This window comes from Acomys minous (genome assembly GCF_964271855.1).
Source record: "Acomys minous genome assembly, chromosome: 1".
Lineage (NCBI taxonomy): Eukaryota > Metazoa > Chordata > Mammalia > Rodentia > Muridae > Acomys > Acomys minous.
Genome location: NC_140483.1, coordinates 22,130,670 through 22,151,851, shown reverse-complemented (window position 1 = coordinate 22,151,851; position 21,182 = coordinate 22,130,670). Strand labels below are relative to the sequence as shown.

Sequence of the window (21,182 nt, the reverse complement as noted above, 5' to 3'; positions counted from 1 at the left end):
TGTGCACAGATGTGAACTTCTGGCCTTTCCTTTGAGCTAGTAAGATGCATCCGTGCACCAGCTAATGATGTTGGATGGTTATGGCTCCCAGCCACTACCCTTACATTCTTCTATTTCCGTTCATTTCCACTGACCAAGATTTCATTTCTTATTAAAATTCTGCCCCTGTCCTGCCTGTGGATTTTTAATTCTCTGGTGAGAATTTCAGGTTCTTTTCTCCAAGTCTCTAGACTTGGCACTGCTGGCTGCTCTTGGCATCTCTTCCTGTGATCCATCTATACTCTCAGTCATATGTGGGGTGGAGCTTTCAATTTAGCGGATGGATGATGAGTTGCACGTCACTGACACGGCTGCTTTTCTACTGGATCTTGCTCTTGACTATTCTTGTGGCTGGTACTGCTGGTACCAGTGGTCAGTCCCAGTACTGCTGGTACCAGTAGTCAGTCCCGGTACTGCTGGTACCAGTGGTCAGTCCCAGTACTTCTGGTACCAGTAGTTAGTCCCAGTACTGCTGGTACCAGTGGTCAGTCCCAGTACTGCTGGTACCAGTGGTCAGTCCTGGTACTGCTGGTACCAGTGGTCAGTCCTGGCTGCCCCAGGTCTGCACCTTCTTCACTTGATTGCCTGTGTTCTGAGAGGAGCACATCTATCGTGTGTGTGTGTGTGTGTGTGTGTGTGTGTGTGTGTGTGTGTGTGTGTGTGTATCAACCAATCAAAAACTCCCCTCCAGCCCACTTACTCAGTCTCCTCAGTGTAATCGGCTTCCTATCCCCTTTCCCTTCTGTAGCACACAGAGTAATGTCCTGCTTCTCGGAAGGAAATCTTACAACACATAACTATTTCTTCACCAGTGCTGACAACCACAAGCCTCGCTAGGCCTGGTTATTTTACCCCTGATGTTTGACATAGGGGAGGAAAGCTTGCCTCTCATGCATGAGGACTGGGGTTCAGACCTCAATACTGAAAAAAAAATCTGCAATAGGTTCATGCCCTCTGCTTGGTTCCTTTACCCCAGAGGGTTTAAACTTGTTGTGATTCATGTCTTAGAAATGCTGTTCTAATAGCTCTTCTCTTGGCTAGGGATCGTTCTTATTTTCGCTTCTCAGCCAAGCACATGATAGGAAGGAGGCCTTCCTTGACCAGGAATCTACAGAAATCACCACACTCCTCCAGACACTCTGGTGTCACCTTTTAAATTACAAAGGCTTTCTTTCTTTCTTTCTTTTTTAAAATCATGGCACTTAGGCTTCTCTGAGAAATCTTGTCGAATTTCAGCTTGTTTACAGCAAGCACTCTAGCTGGAATGTGAGCTTCATGGGAAAAGAGACCTCGACTCTATTATTCCTCATGTTCCACCTCAATGGCCAGAACAGCACTTCTCAACGAGGACAGTTTTCCTCTAGGGGACATTTAGCAACGTCTGAAGACATTTCTTTATTTGTCATAACTGAGCCTAGGGTACCACCGGCATCTAGTAGGCAGAGGCAAGGATCCTGGTAAATGATGCACTGCACAAGGTTCCTCCCAATACCAAGCAAGGTATTCTTGGGCTCTGATGATGAAGGCTTGAGGTCAGGAAATCCTGTCATGCCTGGCACAAAGAGGAAATCTGATGCCCTCTTCTGGTTTCTGTGGGTAACTTCATATGCCAACACCCACACATAACTTTTCTTTCTATTTCTGCAGAACTTTCTATTTCTGTTTCTGCATAATTTTGATATGACTTGCATAAATCATTTTAGGCAGTATGGCCATTTTAATAATAATTATGATTCTTTGAATCCAAGAATGTGGGATGCCTTTCTATTCTTTGGTCCTTTTTGATTTCTTCCATTATGTTTTATAAATTTCATTATGGATATCTTTCACCTCTTTAGTTATATTTATTCCTAGGATATTTTTTGGTAGTTAGTCTGTTCTATGATAGGAGTGTGGCTACTCTCTTCTTGATTCTATTTTCATGGAAATTTTAATCCTACCCTTTCATTTTCAGGCGATGCATGTGTACTTTTTCTTTCATTCTTTTTGAGACAAGGTCTCACGTGTCTGAGGCTTGCCTCAAACTTTTAGGGAACCAAGAATAACCTTGAATTCTTGACCCTCCAGCAACTACCTCCAGAGTGCTACGATGCAGAGTTTATGTAGTGTTGGAGTGTAGGGAAACCAGTGACATCTATACTGAGTGAATGTATGTTTGACATGAGCTGGCCATGCTAAAAACTAAGACCTTGGGCCCCTAAGAAATTGGCAAAGCCCCCACCCTGTGTCAGGTTTTGTTGGTGAAGTCAGTCTGTGACAACCTAGATTGATGCTAGCCTGGGTCATGCTTGGGTTTCACAGTTTCAAGGACCTGCACAGCCTTGGGGGATGCACAAGGACCATGGCACAGCTGGGGGTGACATAGGCTAAGAACATATCTGATACCTTAGTGCCTAGGTCTTCATTTGGTACAGGGCTTGTGTGTATGTACCTTGTCCTGCATTGCTGTTTCTACTTGGTTCTGGTTGTTACTGTGACATGTTGGTCACTGAGCTCTAAGACAAGCCTGCCTACGTCCCAGCCACTGGAGGCTTAACTTCCTGCCCTGCTTCTGGAAATTACCAGAAGGGAAGTGGAACATTCAGCCTCTTGGCCTAATGTGGTTCTGGTAACTCAGTCTGTGGTATTGGTTTGGTGGTGGGAGTCGTGGGGGCTCTGTAGCCAGTAGATTTCACTGCGTCAGGCCTGGTACAAGGTTTCCTAAAGTCTGAGTTTACCTTGTTCATGTTCCTGAGTTGGAGACATACTGTTTTACGCCAGACTGGTTGGAGTTGGGCTGTGTGTATGTGACATGGACAACTGTTTCTTTGCGTTTTGCATATTTGCATTTTGTTATAATTGGCCACTGTGGAGACTCACCGGGTTTTCTTAGGTTTGATCAGGGTAATTTGGTATGGGGAGAAGATGCTGGGAGATCTTACTTAGCCACTATCTTGCTCTCCCTCTGTCTTATTTTCTTCTTAATGTGATACATTATTAAGAACCATTTGTATAACCACCTTTCTCTCTTGCTTTATTCTCTGATCCCCTCCACCTCCACCACACTCTCTTTAACCTAAGACTGTCATTTTTGTAGTCTAGAGCCTCTGGGCGATGCCACATAAAGTTCCTTACCAAATGGCTTCATTTACTGCTCTGGGCTGCCCTGAGGTAACTATTTAAATTCCACCACCATATTAATTAAGTCACATCTTGATCCCTAGAAGGGGAGCAGACAGTGCTCTCAACCACTGAGCCATCTCTCTAGCCCTCAGCATTGTTTTTGTTGGGTCTCACTGGCAGTTCACTGTTGGCCATGCATGGTTACCTCAGTGTTCTGGGAGGGGGGCAAATTTAAAATGGGGAAAATTTATATTTGGCTTATTTAAGAGTTTGTATTTGCCCTTTCTTTTAAGATGAGGTCTCACGTTGCCCAGCCTGGCCTCTGACTTGCCACGTAGCCAAGGATGACCTAAAATTTCTGATCCTTCTGTCTCTACCTTCTAAGTGATGAGAGTGCATTTGCGTGCCACTGTTTCTGGTGTTAAGCAGGGCTGAGGGTTAAATGCAGGGCCTCGTGTATGCTAGGCAAGCATGCTACCAACAGAGATGTATCTCTAGCCATATTTCAGATGTTTTAGTTTATAGTTGGCTTGCTCCTTTGCTGAGGGCCTGTGGCGAGGCAGAACATCATGGTGGGAGAGTGTGACAAAGCAAAGGTGTTTACCGTCTAGCAGTTGGGAAGCAGAGAGAGACAGAAGGAATGGGAAAGACATAGCCTTTGAAGATGTGTTGTTAGTGATCCACTAGCCAAACCCCACCTTTGTGTAGTTCGTTGGTGAAGTTAGTGCCATCTCCCAATGATCTGAGGACCAATCCTGCAGCATATGAGTCTTTAGGGGGAAACTTGACAGCCAAATTACAATGGAGTGATTCCTATTAGTAATGTGGTGCTTTAACATTGTTGGTTATAAAATTATCTTCTAGGAGCTGAGCACGGGGGAACATGTCTGTCATCCCAGCTACTCAGTAGGGTTGTGAGTTCATAGGCAGCCTAGGCTATGTAGGGAGACCCTGTCTCAAAAATCTGAAAACAGCACGTGCAGTGATGCACACTTGTAGTCCCAGCACTCTGAGAGGCAGAGCCAGGTGGATCTCTGTGAGTTCAAGGCCAGCCTGGTCTAGAAAGCAAGTCCAGGACAGCCAGGGCTACACAGAGAAACCCTGTCTCGAAAAACCAAAAACCAACCAACCAACCAACCAACCAAAACAAACAAACAAACAAGCAAAAAGACAAAAAAAGAAAGAAAAAAGAAAAAAGAAAAAAAATCCAGAAACAAGGGTCTAGGGAGAGGCTTAGTGGGTAATAGCACTTGTTCTGAAAGCAAGAAGTCAGTCTAGTCCAACCAATGAGTTTCAGGTTTAGTTAGAGCTCCTGTCTCCAAAAATAAGGCAGAGGGCCAGCAAGCTGGCTCAGTGTGTCGAGACGCTTGCATCACAGTCCCAACAACCTGAGTATGATCCTTGGAACCCGCAAAGCGCTGATGTGGCGGCTAGCATCTGTAATACTAGTGCTTCTACGGTGAAATGGGAGGCAGAGGCAGGAGAATTACCTGGGAGCTCATGGGCTAGCTAGCCCGGAAGATGCAGAGTGGGAGAAAGAACAAGAGTAGCCCCACCTCAAAAGCATGCGAAGGGAGAATCTGTCTCTGAAAGTTGTGCTGTGGCTTCCATATGTGTGCTGCAGCCTGAGTGTGCCCCACAGTCTCACACACCCCCTCTCTCTCACACACAAACAATGTGGAGAACGATTGAGAGTCCTAACATCCACCTCTGGTCTCCACATGCACAAGTGAATGCACCTGTAAACACCTATGTACGTATATAATAAATTATATTGAAACGAGAGCTGAACCAAAATCTCTCACTAAAGTCAAATCAGCTTCTTATCATTTTGCAGTGTGATTGGGGTTATGTACGAAATGATTTTCATATATATGTACATATATATAATTTTATGTTCATTGGTTGTAAAATGTGTTTTTAAATTTTTTTCCTTTAAATGTTTCTGTTAATGTCTCCTTTCCTTATAGTGAACAGTTCTCTTTTAACTCCTGGCCAGTCCTCCTCCCAGACTCCAGGCCAGCCCCTTCCAAGGTTTCTTCCGACTGTTCCTCCCTCAGCTCTCCAACAGTCTGCTTCAACAAGTCCCATCTCACAATTTCCCTAGTACGAGCAGCTCCAAACTGTAACAGCTGTTTTAGCCTATCTGCTCAGCTTCTCCTGGCTCAGCTGCCACCCACTGTTTTCTCTTCCTCTGCTACCCCAATTCACTTTCAACTGTCTCCTAACTGTATCTTCTCTGGCTCAGTTGCCTTCTCTTTTTCCTGCCACTTGCCCAAACCTGATCCCAACCCTCTTCCTCAGCCCCAGCTGGCTTTTTAATATCCTCTCCCGGTCTCAGAAATCCAAGGGGAAACCAACACTGAAGGTCATAGGACCAAGCAGTTCTAACAGCTAAGGGTTCTTTTAAAAAATTGTTATAAATTATTCACATTACATCCCTCACTCTTATCTTCCTGTTCTGCTCCTACCCTCCCTCCATCTTCCATTGTATTCTTCTCCCCTAGACCTCTGACAGGTGGGGTCCTCCTCCCCAGTGCTCTGACCACAACTTATCCTGTCTCATCTGAGTCAGCTAAGAATTCTTTTTTTATAAAAAGATTTTATTTTATTTTATTGGCATATATATTTATATTACTACACATAAGTAGAAAAATTACATACAGCAAGAAGAACCACAAAACAATCAGGGATCACGTGAATGTTACATTCATTGTGTTTTGGCCAATTGTGTTTGGCAACCTTGTAGAAAACATCTTTCCTATCTTGGTAAGTCTAAAAATCTGAATGAGAATCAATATCTATCATATCTCATCTCTGTCAACTTAAAACATCTATCTAGACCTAAAAAACATGTTAACAGCTAAGATTAATTGTAAGACTAAACTATCTGGTCTTCAACCTCATCAGAGACTTGAGAAGGAATGAAACTTAATTACTTGAGTGAACTGGAAGTGTAGGTTAGCAGCTTCCAATATGAGAAGGAAAAAAAAATGACAGAGACAGTTTGTTGCCTGAACAGTCACCCCAAACTCTATAATGTTGGAGTATCATCTTCAGCCTTCTGGCCCAATATATCTGACAGACATATTTGTGATGCAGGAACTTTTGAGGACTTGCTTACCCTGTCTTGGTAGTTTGGCTGTTAACTCTGCCTGCATCCAAGCTTGCCCATTTTCAGGCAGAATTCTGTCTGTGGCAGAAACGAGGACATTTTGCCCAGTGGCTGGTTTGCAACATTTGAAGCCACCTCCATAAGGAGGTTCTTTGATGCTCATTATCTTCTTTGGGGTAGGCTGGGTGTTGCCAGAAGTTAACCTGTCTTGTCGTCAAGGACTCTTTAAAATATAGAATTCTTAAAGGGCCAGCAACTGTGACTAGCAAGTGTGACCAGCACAGTTGACTAGCAACTGTGAATCCTCTAAAGGGCCAGCACACAAAATAAATCACACTATAATTGGTGTTTTGCTTGACTGTATGTCTGTGTGAGGGTGTCACAAGCCCTGGAACTGAAGTAACGGACAGGTGTGAGCTCTCATGTGGTTGCTGGGAATTGAACCCGGGTCCTTTGGAAGAGCAGCCTGTGCTCTTAACTGCTGAGCCATCTCTCCAGAGACTACTTAAGTATTTTATAACTCAGTTCTTTACCTGCAAAAATGAGGATAATAAATACCTTCCCAGGCTTTTTGTGAAGTTAAGTACTTGCAACACATTGGAAACTTATCTGCCACAAAGTCTGTACTCACGAGAGTGTAGTTTGGGCCTGAATAGATGACTCAGCAGTTGAGAGTGCAGACTGCTCTTTTAGAGGGCCTGGGTTCAGTGCCTAGCACTCATGAGGCCAGCTCATAACTGTCTGTAAACATCAGCTCTAAGGGATCCAGTGCTCTCTTTCTGGCCCCCCCTGGGCACTGCCCTCATGTGCACAGACCCACACACAGACACACATGCATGTGCATATTAAAAATAAAAAAAACAAATCTTCAAGGGAGATTTTAGTTGTTATTGTTGGTCGGTGAATTCCTTTTGACTAGAGGGAGAGCTGGGGCGGGGAGTGGGGGGTGGGGGTGGGGGTGGGGGGGAGAAGGAGCCGCAGCTGGGGTTCTGGGCTCCTCACACTGCTGCCAGATCCTTAGCGTGGGGAAGTTGCAGGCAGCTGCCTACAGGCGTCAAGGCTCATTCTCTTTCAATCACCCTCAGACCAGGCTTTCTTTCCTAGGCTGCTCAGATGTTTCTGAAGATGTGCTGGGTGTCTCAGGAGAGACTCTCTGGCTGAAGCCTTCCGACATAGAGGCAGAAACCTTTTCTGTTGATTGGAAGAAGACAGCAGACAGAACAACTAAGGAGGTGATCCTGCGATGGTGTCCCCCTGATGACAGGGAGCTAATTAACATTTCTTCTAAGACAAACAATAGTAGCTATGTTTTTAAGACTGGGGATTTTTCTCTGGGTATCCAGTCAGCGAAGAAAGGTGACAGCGGTCATTACCATCTGGAGATTACCAACAAAAATGGAACAGTTTGCAATAAGAAATTCCAGGTTTTTATATTTGGTGAGTTTTTTGTTTTTTTGTTTTTTTGTTTTTTTTAGCACTGCCCACGCTGCCCCTCTGATTCCTGCAAGACTTGTATTTCTAAAACCCTCTGACTAGAATCTTTGCTTCTAGATCGTGTTGAGACACCTCAGCTGCACCACCAGTGGAAGGCCTGGGCCAACGGGACGTGCGAACTGTCTTTATTCTGCTCTGTGCCCAACGATAACAATGTGACCTATACTTTGTACAGAGGGGACACACTGATCTCAGGACAAAGGAATGGTACCCACTGGGAGAACCACACTGATGCCAGCAGCCTGCACACATACACCTGCAATGTTAGCAACAATGTCAGCTGGGCAAACCACACCCTGAGCCTCACCCAGGGCTGTCAGAGTGTCCTTCTGAGTAAGTGGGGGGCATTCTAGCCCACAACATGGACCCTACAAGAAGACTCACATGAGACCCTGGTATGAGGTCGCATGGCCTTCTGGCCCAGTGCCTTGGGTGCTTCGTCAGCAGATGCCTGGCCTCCTAGGGGCACAGGGCTGTCTTAGCCTGGGAGGATTTATATTTTCCTCTTCTGTTGGAAATAGTAGTTTTCCTTCCTTGTAGGGAACACCTAGTTGTATAGTGACTTTTGTGATTCCCTGAACATCATCTTCCTAATTTAAGAGATTGGAGACCCAATTTCTTCTGACTGATATTTTACCTCAAGCTGGAGAGTTTTCTTGGAGGTAATGACACTGGACCATGTCAGTGGGGGCAGCAGGAAAATGCCAAGGTACTTAGCAGAGTTCTGCATTTGTTGCTCATCCCAAGTTACCTGAGTTAAGGTTGCATCACCTTCTATTAAATAAAGGCTTCATGTGCTATCACATGATACTTACAGGAAAACCAGTCCAGTTCCAACCCAATCCAATCCAACCCACACAGTAACCTACCCAACCCAATCCAACCTACCGAACCCACTCAACCCAAACCATTCAGCTCATTCCTACCTACCCAATCCAACCAACCACCCAACCCACTCAACCCAACCCATCCCAACCTACCCAACCTACTCAATCCAATCTTACCCAACCACCCCATCTTACCCAACCCAATCCATGGAGTCTCTATACGTAAGTCTGCAGCAGAAACTGTGCTCAGCTCCTGACTTTGGGCTCAAAGTTTTTTCTACCATGCTAAGTTTAGGTTCATGTAGTGTATTTTCTTATCTTGGAATCAGGCACAGCTCCTCTTTCTCAGAGGAGGAAAACACTGAAAAAGCAGAAGGAATAAGTCCTCAGAATATTTCCCTGGAGCAGCTCTTGGGGTTCTCACAGGGCTGGACTTGAAGTATCCCATGTACCTTACTCAGGCCTGGACTCTCGATGCAGAAAGTCCTTAAGACACAAGGACAATTGACATTGTTATTTGCTGCCAAGGAAGTGTCACAGCAGTGTCCTGTGTCACTACTCCACCCAGTAGCCTGTGCCCCTGAGCCTCCTTACTTCAGTGGGAGATCCCAAGGGAGTGCAGTTTCCAAATTCTTAGTGAGCAGTCAGAGCAAAATGCCCAATTCTTAGCCTCCAGAAGTTCATGGCTGAGAGAACAGGGAATCCCTCCTGTAGGAATCCTGAGCTAAGGTCCCTCTGTGAAACTCTATACCTGAACAGGATTGACTCAAAGTGTAGATGCCGAAGGAGAAAACAGAAGCAGTAAACTAACACTATAAAGAATCTCCCTGCTGATAAGTTTGCTTACATATGTTAAGTTACTCAAAAGAGAATGCAGCGGAAACATTGCTTGCATTAGGCAGTTGAAAGGTCACTCACAGCTGACCATTAAGCTCCTTTCCCACACCAAAAGGAGCATGCCTCTGCTGGGAGATTTTGAGAAGATAACCTTTGCTGATAGATGCTCTTTAAGCCCTCTCTCCATCTTTTATCTGGGAAAGCACAGTTCTGCAAGGCAGGCAAGGTGACCGTTGCTAACAACTTCCCTGGAAATCAAGAAAACTGAAAATATCTTTTCATCGTAAATGTCCCCAAACAACCAAACTTGCAGTTTCTGTCTTGGTAAAACATGTTTAATTGTTCAGAGTCTCAGGGATCTAAAAGGCATTTAAGATGAAAGAGTGTGTAAAAATTCAGTTTTATAGTTAGAGCCTATATAAATGGCAAAGAATCTCTGGTCAGGACCACTTCCCCACTGTGCGTTAGCCAGAGCTGGTTCTACCCTATTGAATAATACAACTTTTCCTCAAAAGGGAGGAGGGGCAATAAAACTAAGTTATTCGTGGGCAGGAAATAAACAATCAGGACTCAGGCAAGGTGTAGTAACACTGGTTTGGGGGCCTAGATCATAATTTCTTCATTTATTTATTTATGATGAAGCATCATAGTAGCTCTGTGATCACAGGCAGATTAATTAACTTCTGGGAGTTTTCATTTTCCTGTTGGTCAAATGGAAGTGATAATAAGAGGTACCTCACATCATTGCTGTTAAGGTCAAATGAGATAATACTTCTGAAAAGCTCCTTGGTGCATAGCTGTAGTGTGAAATTCCTCACCATTCTCTTCTTGTTGATTGGATTACAAATAACGGTCCATGTGCAAAACAAATGGTGGATATGAAGTTCCTATGAGGGGAGGCAGTGAGGGCAGAAGAACCAGGTAGTAGAAGGTGTGTGGTGAGTCTTTGCTGGGCTAAAACAGTAGACAGATGTAACACTTGCTGCACAAGATGTTTTACAGGTATCAGATCATGTAATTAGCTCTTAGAGGAAAACATTACTTTTTTTCCAGGTAGGAAAATTACTTGAGAAAGGTAAGTAAGTAGCACTGGTCCTCTGGAATGTATAAGCTGGACCAGTCTGTCCCCCAGCTGAGGAGGAACAGCAAGGGTAACGGAATTCATAGGATGTGAGGAGAGAGGCCACATGAGAGAGGACAGTGGGTTTGGGGATAGTTCCTGAAGCTAACATCTGAGAAAAGGAGGGCTCAGTCCTCCTACCTTTTTGTGTCCATTCAGAATTCAAGCTTCTGGCCTTGGTGGTGCTCACCGTTATTCTGGTCACACTATTTCTTGGTGCTATCATTTGCTTCCGCGTGTGGGCCAAGAAGAGGAGGCAGTCACGTAAGTAGAAAGCTCCTGAAGGGATGCTGTTGCTTGAGGCATCAGGTCGGGTGGATGGGCCCTGTGTCCATGGGCTATATTCTAAACATGGCATCTCCTTTTCCTGGGAAGGATGTTGGGATATATGTGAATATGGATGGATGGAGGAGGAGGGCAACCAATGTCTGAAGCCTCCTGTTCACACTATCTATGGTGGCTTCAGGACAGCTACAGCATGGTCCTCAGTGTACCGGTTTATCTAAGGTGCTGGATTTGGTTGGTGACTTTCTAGCATGGTGGCAAATATATGTCAGGGATAATTGCTCTACTGTGCTCTTTGGGTACCCTGGCAAGAGCATCAGCCTGCTGTTTTCTAGAGCCATTTCAAAGATCTTCACCATCCTAGGGAGAGGTGTGGCTTATGATATGGAAGTCTGGACAGAAAACCTTCTGAAGGTTTCTGAAGTTCTAGTCTTTATTTTCTTCCTCACACAGAGTCCAGCCTTAAAGAAAATTTGACAATATATGAATATATCACGGACCCACAAATCAGGAGGGATCAACGCAGACATTCCAGGGCCTCAGGATCTTCCTCCTTTGTCCAGGAAGATGAAAGGGGAAAAAGAGAATGGGACAGCTGTCTTTATAAGGTGATCTTCAGCTCTCTTCTTTTCTTCTTCTTTTTTTTTTCCTCCGCTAATTTCCTGGCTCTGCCTAAAGAGAAAAAAAAGGGGGGGGGACCAGCAGCAGAGAAAATGAAAACGAGGCAGAAGGGCATCACGGTGCTGTACTGTATCTGCTGAGATGGGGCGGACTTGGAAAGAAGTCAATAACAGAGGGCTGGATGTGTCCACCATGCCCTTCCAGACCGCATCTGGGCATCTTCCTCATTCCAGCTCAGTCTTACCAGTTGGGCTGAATGCCAGGATGAGTGCAACTGTCATAGAGTTGTTGTTTGCAGTGTTATGGTTGAACCTATCTAAATGATAAAGAATCTCTGCTCAGGGCCAGTTTCCCTTTGTGCATTAGCTGGCTGAAGGCAGCTCCTTTTGCCTGCTTCCTTGTCCCAGCAGTGGAATACTAAAAAGAAGATGGATTTTTTTTCCCACTGCTCTTGGGCCTTAGGGTACATGTACCCACCAGATACCCAAGTGCTTATTAAAAAAAAGTCATAAAATAAAGATGACATTAGAGTAGATCAAACATGGGAGCTAGAGGAAGAAATATTATATATATATATATATATATATATATATATATATATATATATATATATATATATATATATATGGCCTCTTGGGAACTCAGGCTATTGACCACTTTTTTCTTCTTTTTTCATATGACCATTTATCAGGATAATAGCATTAAGTTCTCCTCTCAGCTGTCTCATCTAGTCAGCCACAGGCTTTTCATCTAGTTATGGTATGAGGAACTAGTTTCATCTTTTTTTGGAGTGCATTTTAAATACAATCAGAAGCTGATTGGTGAATCAAATAACAAGCATAGCATTGTTTATGTCAGTGGGCATATCTTTTCAGGCCATTTGTTACTGTACCTTACAGGATTCACAGCCATGTAAGACTTGTTGACCACCTTTTGACTTGGGGTTCCTCCCTTCCCAACCTCAGCCTGGTGTCTCCTCACTATTTCCAGGTTTTGACTTGGAGGCCTCCACCCCAAGTTTCTTATGGCCTCTCTTTGGGCTGCAGATCTAACCTTTATGGAGACACATTCACATGGGTTTGGACAGAAGAGAAAAGCAACACTCTCCTGTTGACTTTCTAGCGGCCAAGAATGGCTGATGTTTCTCTGCTTCTCAACCTCTTACTTCTAGATAGCTCAGCTACTGAACCCTCGTAGCCTTCCTGACCTCCCTGGCAGCCCCACTTGGCACTGTGTTTTGGGAGGCATGCAAGATGGAATACTTCCATTTCTGACTGCCTGTGGAGCAGAAATGAAGGGAGGCAAGCAGGGAGGAGCCAGTACAAGGTAGCCTCTGGCCTCTCTAGCCCATCCCATTCCAACCTTAGAGGGCTTCCTAAGCCTCACTTAAAGCACACTGTAAGATGGAGAATGAGGCCTTGGTGTCCCCTGGGGTCTGGAAGACAGCTTCAGGTGCTTCAGCAAGTTGTTTGAAATGTTCAGTGCACTCAGAGTGTGTTTATAACTTCTCTGGGGGTGGGACTGAGGCCAAGAGTAAGCCAACCATGAATCCTGGATCTAGGGAGGGGCCTTACGATTGCCACATCTTTTAAAATGTTTGGACCCTTTGAATTTCAATGTCCTGAAGAGGAAAGGTTCGGGGCACAAATCTGCCTAGAGTTCTGCCTACTGTTCGTGGTTATGTTGGCAGTTCATACTCAGAAGTCAGCAAAGGTGAGAGGGAGTTCTAAAGTTGCTGAAGGGAAGGAAGAGACGGGGAACCTGTTGGACTGTTGACTCCTGGGGGGTTCCTTGCTGCTGGTCTACTGCAAAATCACTTTTCTTCCCATCTCTTCTGGGGTGTTTGGTGATGAGGCTCTCCCAGCTTTGCACCTGTCTCCTACTGGAGACCCATTCTTCTTTGTGATGTCTCTCACTGCTCAACCCAAGTCCAGACAGAGATTAGTTTGTGTCCCTTTACTCTTTTCTGTGCAGGATCAGATGCTGGAGCAGAAATCCCCTGGAAATGAACAAACCATCTACTCTGTGATCCAGTACAAGGTACCCTCTGGCCTCTCCTGCCCATCCCATTCCAGCCTACAGGGCTTCCTACGCCTCACTTAAAACACACTGTTGGATGGAGAATGAGGCATTGGTGTCCCCTGGGGTCTGGAAGACAGCCTCGGGTGCTTTAGGAAGCTGTTTGCAATGATCATTTCTTCACATCTAGCAGAAGTCTAGACTAGGTTGTCTATGGGAGAGTGAACTTTGTTACAGGATCCAGTTTATGGTTTTCTCTGATTATTCTAAGGGTACTATTAATCATTATCTCTGTCAAGGAAAGAATAAATGTGTATTGGTGTTTTCTAAAACTCTTATTTAGATTTAACAGTATTGGCCATTTTCTTAATAACTCCCACTTGACAGTCTTGGGAAGTTTACAAATGAAGAAACTAAGATTCAGGCTAATTGACGTGTTCAAGGACACATAGCTGAATAGTAAGAAAGTTGAGCAGAACAGTTTTTCAGTTTTCATCCCTCCTCTTTTTGCCATGCATCTAACTCCTGATAATATAGAAGTTCATGCATGAATTGTAAAGATATTCTCTAGTATTGGCAGAGGCACGATTTCACTGATTACCAGTGTCAAGTGTTCTCTTCCAAGGGAAAATGCTTGGTGATGGACAGCAGTGAAAAATTCCTGATAAAACCTTCTCATCCTGTTATCGCCTCTTCCCTTTTCTCCTCCCCTCCTTTTTCTTCTTTCTCATCTCTTCTCTTCACCTCTCATTTGTCTTTCCTCTTTTCCTCTCCTCCCCTCTTCAAGGACCAAGTCCAGGAAGATCAAAGCCCTCACTTAGCTTGTTGGTAAAATTGTATCATAAAGCAATCCATCCTAAAAGTGACCAGTACCTGCCAGTTCTCTGGCTTTAGGCACATTGGGCTCTAAAGAGAATAAATTGAATAAATTCAAAGAAGAACCTATCTTGATCAGGGTGCTAAATGAAAATGCGACTCCTCCTCTGGAACATCTGACCATGGAGAGGGTGCCTGCCCTGATGAGCATGCAATGCACTTCAGGTCTAGAAAAGGAAGACATTACCACAGGGAACCATTGAGCTGTTAAGGAGACCCTGGAAAATCTTGGGTTTGAATTCTTCTACTGTGTGCCATGGTCATCTTTGCCTTTTTCTCCCTCCACCTCTTCTTTCTCCTCCTCATTCTTCTTCTTTACCTTTCCCTCCTTCTTCTGAATCTGTAAACTTGCTTGTGGCAGAAGGGACATTACCCTTAAAAAAAAAAAGAAATAACATAAAGGTTAGGAAATAAAATATATAGCTGAAATAAGTGCACAACAAATAGTAGTAATTGTGACTAACAGTAACAGTGGGACTAATGCCAGTCGTTATGTCCCAGCTACTCTAGGCTTCTTCTCATTGGTAAACAGAGCTCATAGCTTCCATTTAGGCAGAGCTCAGGCAAAGTGTTATGCTCGATCTATATTTCTGAAATACTTTTTTTCCCCTCATTAGCCTTCTGATTCCACACCACAAGAAAAACGCTCAATATATGCAACAGTCCAGCCTTGCAGGAAGGTGAGGAGTCTAGTCCTGTAGAGGGTTCTGTTGAACAGGAGTGCATCCTTGCATGTGTGTAGTCTTCTGTGTTTGCAGGTCTGTGCTTGCAGAACATGTATATGTATGTCTCCGTGAGCTGCCTTCCATTCTGTGCAGCTGAGTGGCTTCTGCTAAGTGGTTATATCTAAATGTTAAGGGTCTGGGAGGGAGAAATGCCTCTCCAATTTCGCCTGGAGAAAAAGAGCAGTTCTGAGATCCAGAGAGCATCAGGCTCTAGGATTTTCTTAGACTTCTTGTGGTAGGTGAAGGATAGGGACAGACAAGTAGCGTTTTGGACAGGAAGATCCCAGTGTTGTTTCTAGGAAAGCTGAGGTTATCGTGAGAGCTGCTGGAGAGGTTTCCAAGGTAACGGCTTGATGCCTGGAGCTGAAGGTGTGAACTGAACTAAGAAGGCACAATGTTGACATTCAAAGACCAAAGGTTCTAGTCAGTGCTACGAGTGGAGGCTCCTCATCTGAAGCAGCCCGCCACCATGACCTTGAGTCAAGCAGACGCAAGGCCTGCTCACCCTCAGCTCTCAACATGTCAGGGACCACAGAGTCCTGGGCTCATGTTTGTCCATTCAGCTGGTAAGAGGGAATAGGACGAGTAGTGCTGTTGTGGCTGGAACCACAGAGTAGAGCTACAGGCTATACCTCAACAGAGTGGGGAGTTAGAATCCCACAAAACCGGGAATCTGTGCAGGTCAGGGGCTGTGGTTTGAAGGGGTTTAGGACAAGTTTTCAGACTTCATTCATCTTCTAATCCAATAAGTCATCAATCCACTTGGGTTCCACTATGAGACATACTTATTTTTAATTACATGCTGCGATATAAGCATAAATGCTCATAGGCACGGTGGCATGGTTTGGTATTCTATGAAAAGAAAATCTTAGGGCTGATGAGATTGGTTAAACATAAGAGCACCAGCTATGCAAGCCAAATCACCTGCGTTTGAGCTCTAGAACCTGTGGTGGAAAGAGCGAGCTGACTCCTGAAAAGCTGACCTCTAATCTCCACATGCAACTGCAGCACACATGCCCATACATGCGCTACATACACAATAATAAAAACTACTACGTACTACTCAGAGCATAGCTAATGATTCATAAAACCACCATGCTCAGGGCATGCGCTAAGGATAGCACACTAGGTCTGTTTATGTTAGAGGAGGGTGCACTGAAATGATGCATTGGTTCAGGTGGTCCTGCCTGAAGGACATGGGTTTGGATGTGTGAACGCTAGGAATGTGTGTCCCTGGATTGGAGGGCTGTGTGGGTATGGGACACTAAATTGTGACTTTAGCTTGGAAGGTCATATCATAGGCCAGAATGCATTGTGCTTCTCCTGGTACTATCAAGTATCACTGTTGACTCCTGCCTAGTGGGCTTTCTCTTTAGGATTTTGCATGTGAGTCAGGAGTAAGGCGTTTCTCATCTTAAACTTAAACCTTCTTAACTCTCAACTTCTAGTCTGGATCCAAGAAGAAGAGCCAGAGCACTTCCCCAAGTTATTCTGTGTATGAAGAGGTAAGATTCTGGAACTCTCCTTCACAGTGGGTCTAGTGTCTGTGTAGACTCTTGAGATCCAGCCAAGGGGACATATTTATAACAAGATCATCCAAACAGCCTCAGAGTTACTGGGGCTCCAGGGACCCTTCATGAAGACACTGAGGTCCCAGAAAACTGAATGTCTTAACTCAAAGTCATATCATGTGTTGAAGGCTGGGAAGCCTGGGTTCTAAACTAGGGCCGTCCCTAAGCTAATTAGCTACCTATGTGTTAATGTTGAAGGTTATGTGTGAGACATACAGAGGATAATCCGAGAGTGGGAAAAGAAAGGCCTCTAAATCATTCCCTAAAATTAGGAAGTCATTGGGAATCATTTTAGAATGTGGGGGATCTTAGACTTCTACAGAGGACGTCCTTCAAATGTGAGACTGAATGTTACAGCTAACTGAGGGTCTTAGTGTTTATTAAGGTGATACTCCTAAGGTATAGAGCAAGTTGGCACTGCCTGGGTATAAATTGCCTCACTTAAGGTTTGAAGGATGCTGTAAGGTAGGTATAATCTAACCACACCCTTCATTTGTTCTTCTTAGTATTAGCTATGGAACACAGGGCCTTGGGTGTGCTAAACAAGTATTCTGCCAGTGAGTGATAGCCCTGTCTCTATGCTTGCAGTCTATATCCCGAGAACTCAAGGCACAAAGAGCACCCTAAGGATTAGCTTCATACTATAATCAAAACACCCAAGGTCTAATACAAATGTTTTCAGCCACGTGATTGCCTATGGGGATTCTTAGCATTACAGTGGTAGCTCAACCTTAATGCTGATCTGACAGGCCAGAGTTGTAAAGGAGGCAATGGCCAGGCCAGGCTGGGAGTCACCAAGGAGCACGGAGCATTAAAAACAGCAGCAGAACTGGAGAAGAGTGGATTCAAGTCGTGCCTTCACATCCCACTGATTAGTGGCCTTGAGGAATGTGTCATAATGCTCTGATCTTTTTTTTTTTAATTAGTTTGTAATATGGGGATAGCAGATCACATCCTGTGAGATTATTTTAAGGATAATCCAGAGCGAAGGTCTGAAGTTTCTCCCTTTCCCCTGCAGGTTGGAAAGCTGAGCCTCAAGGCCCACAACCCTGCCAGACTGAGCCGCAGAGAGCTGGAGAACTTCGATGTTTATTTCTAGTTGTTGGCAGTGTGCTCATCCTGTGTTATGATCAGCATTGACTTTGGAAGGGAGCACGGAAAATGATGATGAATCTGCATGAGTCTGTGGAACAGCTTCTAGGCTGGAGAAAATGTAGTTTATTCATGGTTCATATTTTATATTTTACTTTATTTTATTTTAGGGTAGATCTGACATAGCCCAGCATGGCCTGCATTTGCTAAGCAGCCAAGTAGGACCTTAAACTTCTGATTCTCCCACCTGTACTTCCCAAGTGTTAGGATAACAGGAATGTACCACTATATATGGCTTGAAAACAAATTTTAACAGCCACTGTAAGATCAAGGTTGTTAAAAAAAAAACCCAAAACCAAACAAACCAAAAAACAAACCTCCCAAACTTAAAGACCAGACAAGAATGGGCAGACAGGTTGTGTTGGCCACATTCTGTGACACTGCAATCCAGGGCTTACATTTTATAATATATTATAAATTGTATAATTTAAAATTATACAACACTGTATAAATGTGCTGCATAATCATGAGTCTCTAAGATGTTATCCGCCACCCATGGCAGCATTAGTATGGCCTTTCCCTTGCCCAACTTCCCAAGTGAGAACAGCCAGAGGTGATGGTGACTCAGAGTGGGAGGAAGCACGCTTCCTCTTTGAGGCTGCCTGGGAGCTAGCAGGAGTCTTGGCTTCTTTCAAATTCAGGAAACCTCTGATCACCCCACATCTTTGCTTCTGGTCAGTTGTCCACAAGGGACAGTAGGAAGAAGTGCAGTAGAGGGTGTAGGTCAAGCACGTCTCTGGACGGAGGAATCAGCCGGAGGGTATGCCATCCTGGGTAACAGTTAGCATCAGTGTTGTTCACACTGTGATGGTTGCCTTACAAAACCCTATCACCAGAAATCTATCTTGTCACTGTCTTCTTTGTCACCATCTTCATCTTCCTCAGGACAGTTTTTCACTGTGTAGCTCAGGATGGCCTGGAACTCACTATGCACACCAGACTGGCCTGAAGTTCACAGAGATCCACCTGCTGTGCCTTCCGAGTGGCAGCAACAGTGCTGTGTGCCACCACACCAGCCCATGGTGTCTTCTTTGCAGAAATCTCTCAGGAACCCAAGCTACCCAAATCCAGAATCTTGAGGAGTGCTCCCTGTGGGAAGGTTCAAATAGTTGATTGCTGCAGATGAGGCCGTTGGGGACTGCATGCCATGCTGTCTCTCTCTTCAGGCTAACTCCTTCAGCAGTGCAGGAGGAGCAGGCCCATGACTCTGGACGAGCTGAAGAAAACAAGTGTGAACTGAGAGAGGACACGACTCAGAGTCAAGGTGGTTTTTTTTTTTTTTTAGACAGGGTCTCACTGTACAACCCTAGCTGTCCTGGACCTCACTGTGTGAACCACACTGGACTTGAACTCACAAAGATCCTCCCTCCTTTGCTGGAATTAGAGGCACATGCCACTATCCTTGGCTCAGACTCTTGCTCTTGCTCTTCAGGAATTTCACTTTGTGCTTATCAAGGGAATTTGACATGAACGTTTGCTCTCACACAGGGTCAGTGTTAATCTGGATTAAATGGATGAGCTTCTCTATACTCATCAGTGTGGGTCATTGATCAGCCTTCACTTGCATGTCTGTTTAAGTTCTGATGGAGGTGGGTATGGTTTTCTGGCTTACTGTTAGTGTTGTTCTCACAGAGGTAGCAGAGAGCAAGCCACCCAGGCCTATGCAGCCCCCTGAAGGCAGCCAAGGCATGTGCTTGCTTGTGTTTCACTCGATCCCTCATCCCTGTACACACTTAGTAGGCTGCCTCCCCTTAGGTAGGAACACAGAGCACATCTTAAAGCAAGTGTTAAGAATGGAATATATTTAAAAAGAGTCTGTGGTCTTAAGGCAGATATTAGGAGGTGAGTTAAGGAGTTTGGTAAGCAGAGACAGTAAGAAATGATGGAGAAGCCAGGCACGGTGGCACATGCTTTTAATTCCACCATGAGGGAGGCAGAGGCAGGCGAATCTCTGTGAGTTTGAGGCCAGCCTGATCTATGGAATGAGTCCCAGGACATCCAGGGCTAGACAGAGAAACCCTGTCTCAGAGAAAGCAAATAGAAAAAAAAAATGATGGAGAGAAGGGGGTGGACAGATGGCTCAGTGTTTAAGAGCACTTGCTGCTCTTCCAGAGGACCCGGGTGAAGTTCTTAACACCCACATCAGGTGGATCACAACAGGCTGTAATTCCTCCTCCAGGCAATCCAACACTCTCTCTGGACCTCCACAGGTGGTACTGCATGCATGTAGTGTACATACATACACGCAGGCAAAATGATCATACACATAAAAGTAGATTTTAAAAAGATGGCATCAGAACATTGCAGATGAACACCAATGATACTAACATGGATTTCTTTTTAAAAAATACTAATACTAATAATACTAATAATACTATATTGGTGGGTGCATGCATGTAGAGCTCACAGGCCAACTCTGTAAAGTTGATTCTTTCTTTTGACCTTTTCATGAGCTCTGGGGATTAAACTCATGTCTCCAGGCTGGGCAGCAAGGACTTTTACCCACTGAGCCATCTTGCCAACACTACCATTGATTTCTTCTGGTCTTTGAAGTGTCAAGGGCTGTGTAGCTCTTGAGAACAGAGAGAACCGCTAAGGCCCAGGAGTTTTTGGAAGGCTGTGTTGCGTGCACTGCCACTGTATTGTGCGTCTGATTGTTGAGCTCTTGCGGTAATGCCTCGCAGTGACCCACACATCTAAGTAGTGAACAGTTGGTAGTTAAGATCTTGAGTATAAACACAATCTGAATGCCTAGGAGCACCCATGTATTTACAGCATGGCTCAGCCGTGTAGATTTCAAGGCCATATGGCTTTAAGGGCATCTGCAGGAGAGCAGGGGCACAACACTGAAGGACAGAGGGCTGCAAGATGCACGGGACCTGAGTGTGTACCACAGGGACACGAATATATTCCACACACACTTCATCTAGATAGGGGTTGGGTTGCAGCCAAAATTTGAGGAGAAGAAATAATCCAGTCTGATTAAATAAGGAGGGAGCTCTTTTGGCTGAATACAGCTATCATTCACATATATATATATACACATATATATACATACATACATACATACATACATACATACATACATACATACTTTTGGGGGGGTTTGAGGCAGATTTACACATGTGCATCACAAGCTGTGATCTTTCTGCCTCAGTTCCTGTGTAGATGTTACAAGCATGTAACACCATGCCTGGCTTGAACATTTTAAGGAACTATCAAGATAGGTGTTGCAGAGATGGCTCAGCTGGTCAAGTATCTACCACACAAGCATGGATGGAGACCTGAGTTTGAAACCCCACCACCCCACTTAAGAAGCTGGGAGTGTCAGCACACTTGTATAATCTCGCTGCTGGCACAGGGTCAGGGGATATGGGAGATGGGAGAGGCCAAGACAGA

The 21,182-nt window shown here is 44.7% G+C and overlaps 1 protein-coding gene across 2 annotated transcripts in view; it reads left to right on the top strand.

The window, feature by feature from the left end:
* Positions 1-19,312, top strand: part of CD244 (CD244 molecule) — a 31,317-nt gene extending 12,005 nt beyond the window's left edge. The window contains exons 2-9 of one of the 2 annotated variants that reach the window (XM_084782446.1): positions 7,361-7,693; positions 7,808-8,083; positions 10,694-10,798; positions 11,273-11,427; positions 13,415-13,480; positions 14,953-15,015; positions 16,509-16,565; positions 17,650-19,312. In XM_084782446.1, coding sequence (XP_084638572.1) covers positions 7,361-7,693; positions 7,808-8,083; positions 10,694-10,798; positions 11,273-11,427; positions 13,415-13,480; positions 14,953-15,015; positions 16,509-16,565; positions 17,650-17,730 — 1,136 coding nt within the window. In that variant the 3' untranslated portion in view covers positions 17,731-19,312. The remainder of the gene's footprint in view (positions 1-7,360; positions 7,694-7,807; positions 8,084-10,693; positions 10,799-11,272; positions 11,428-13,414; positions 13,481-14,952; positions 15,016-16,508; positions 16,566-17,649) is intronic. The other variant, XM_084782447.1, reaches the window with a different exon arrangement.
* Positions 19,313-21,182: the final 1,870 nt, after the last annotated feature.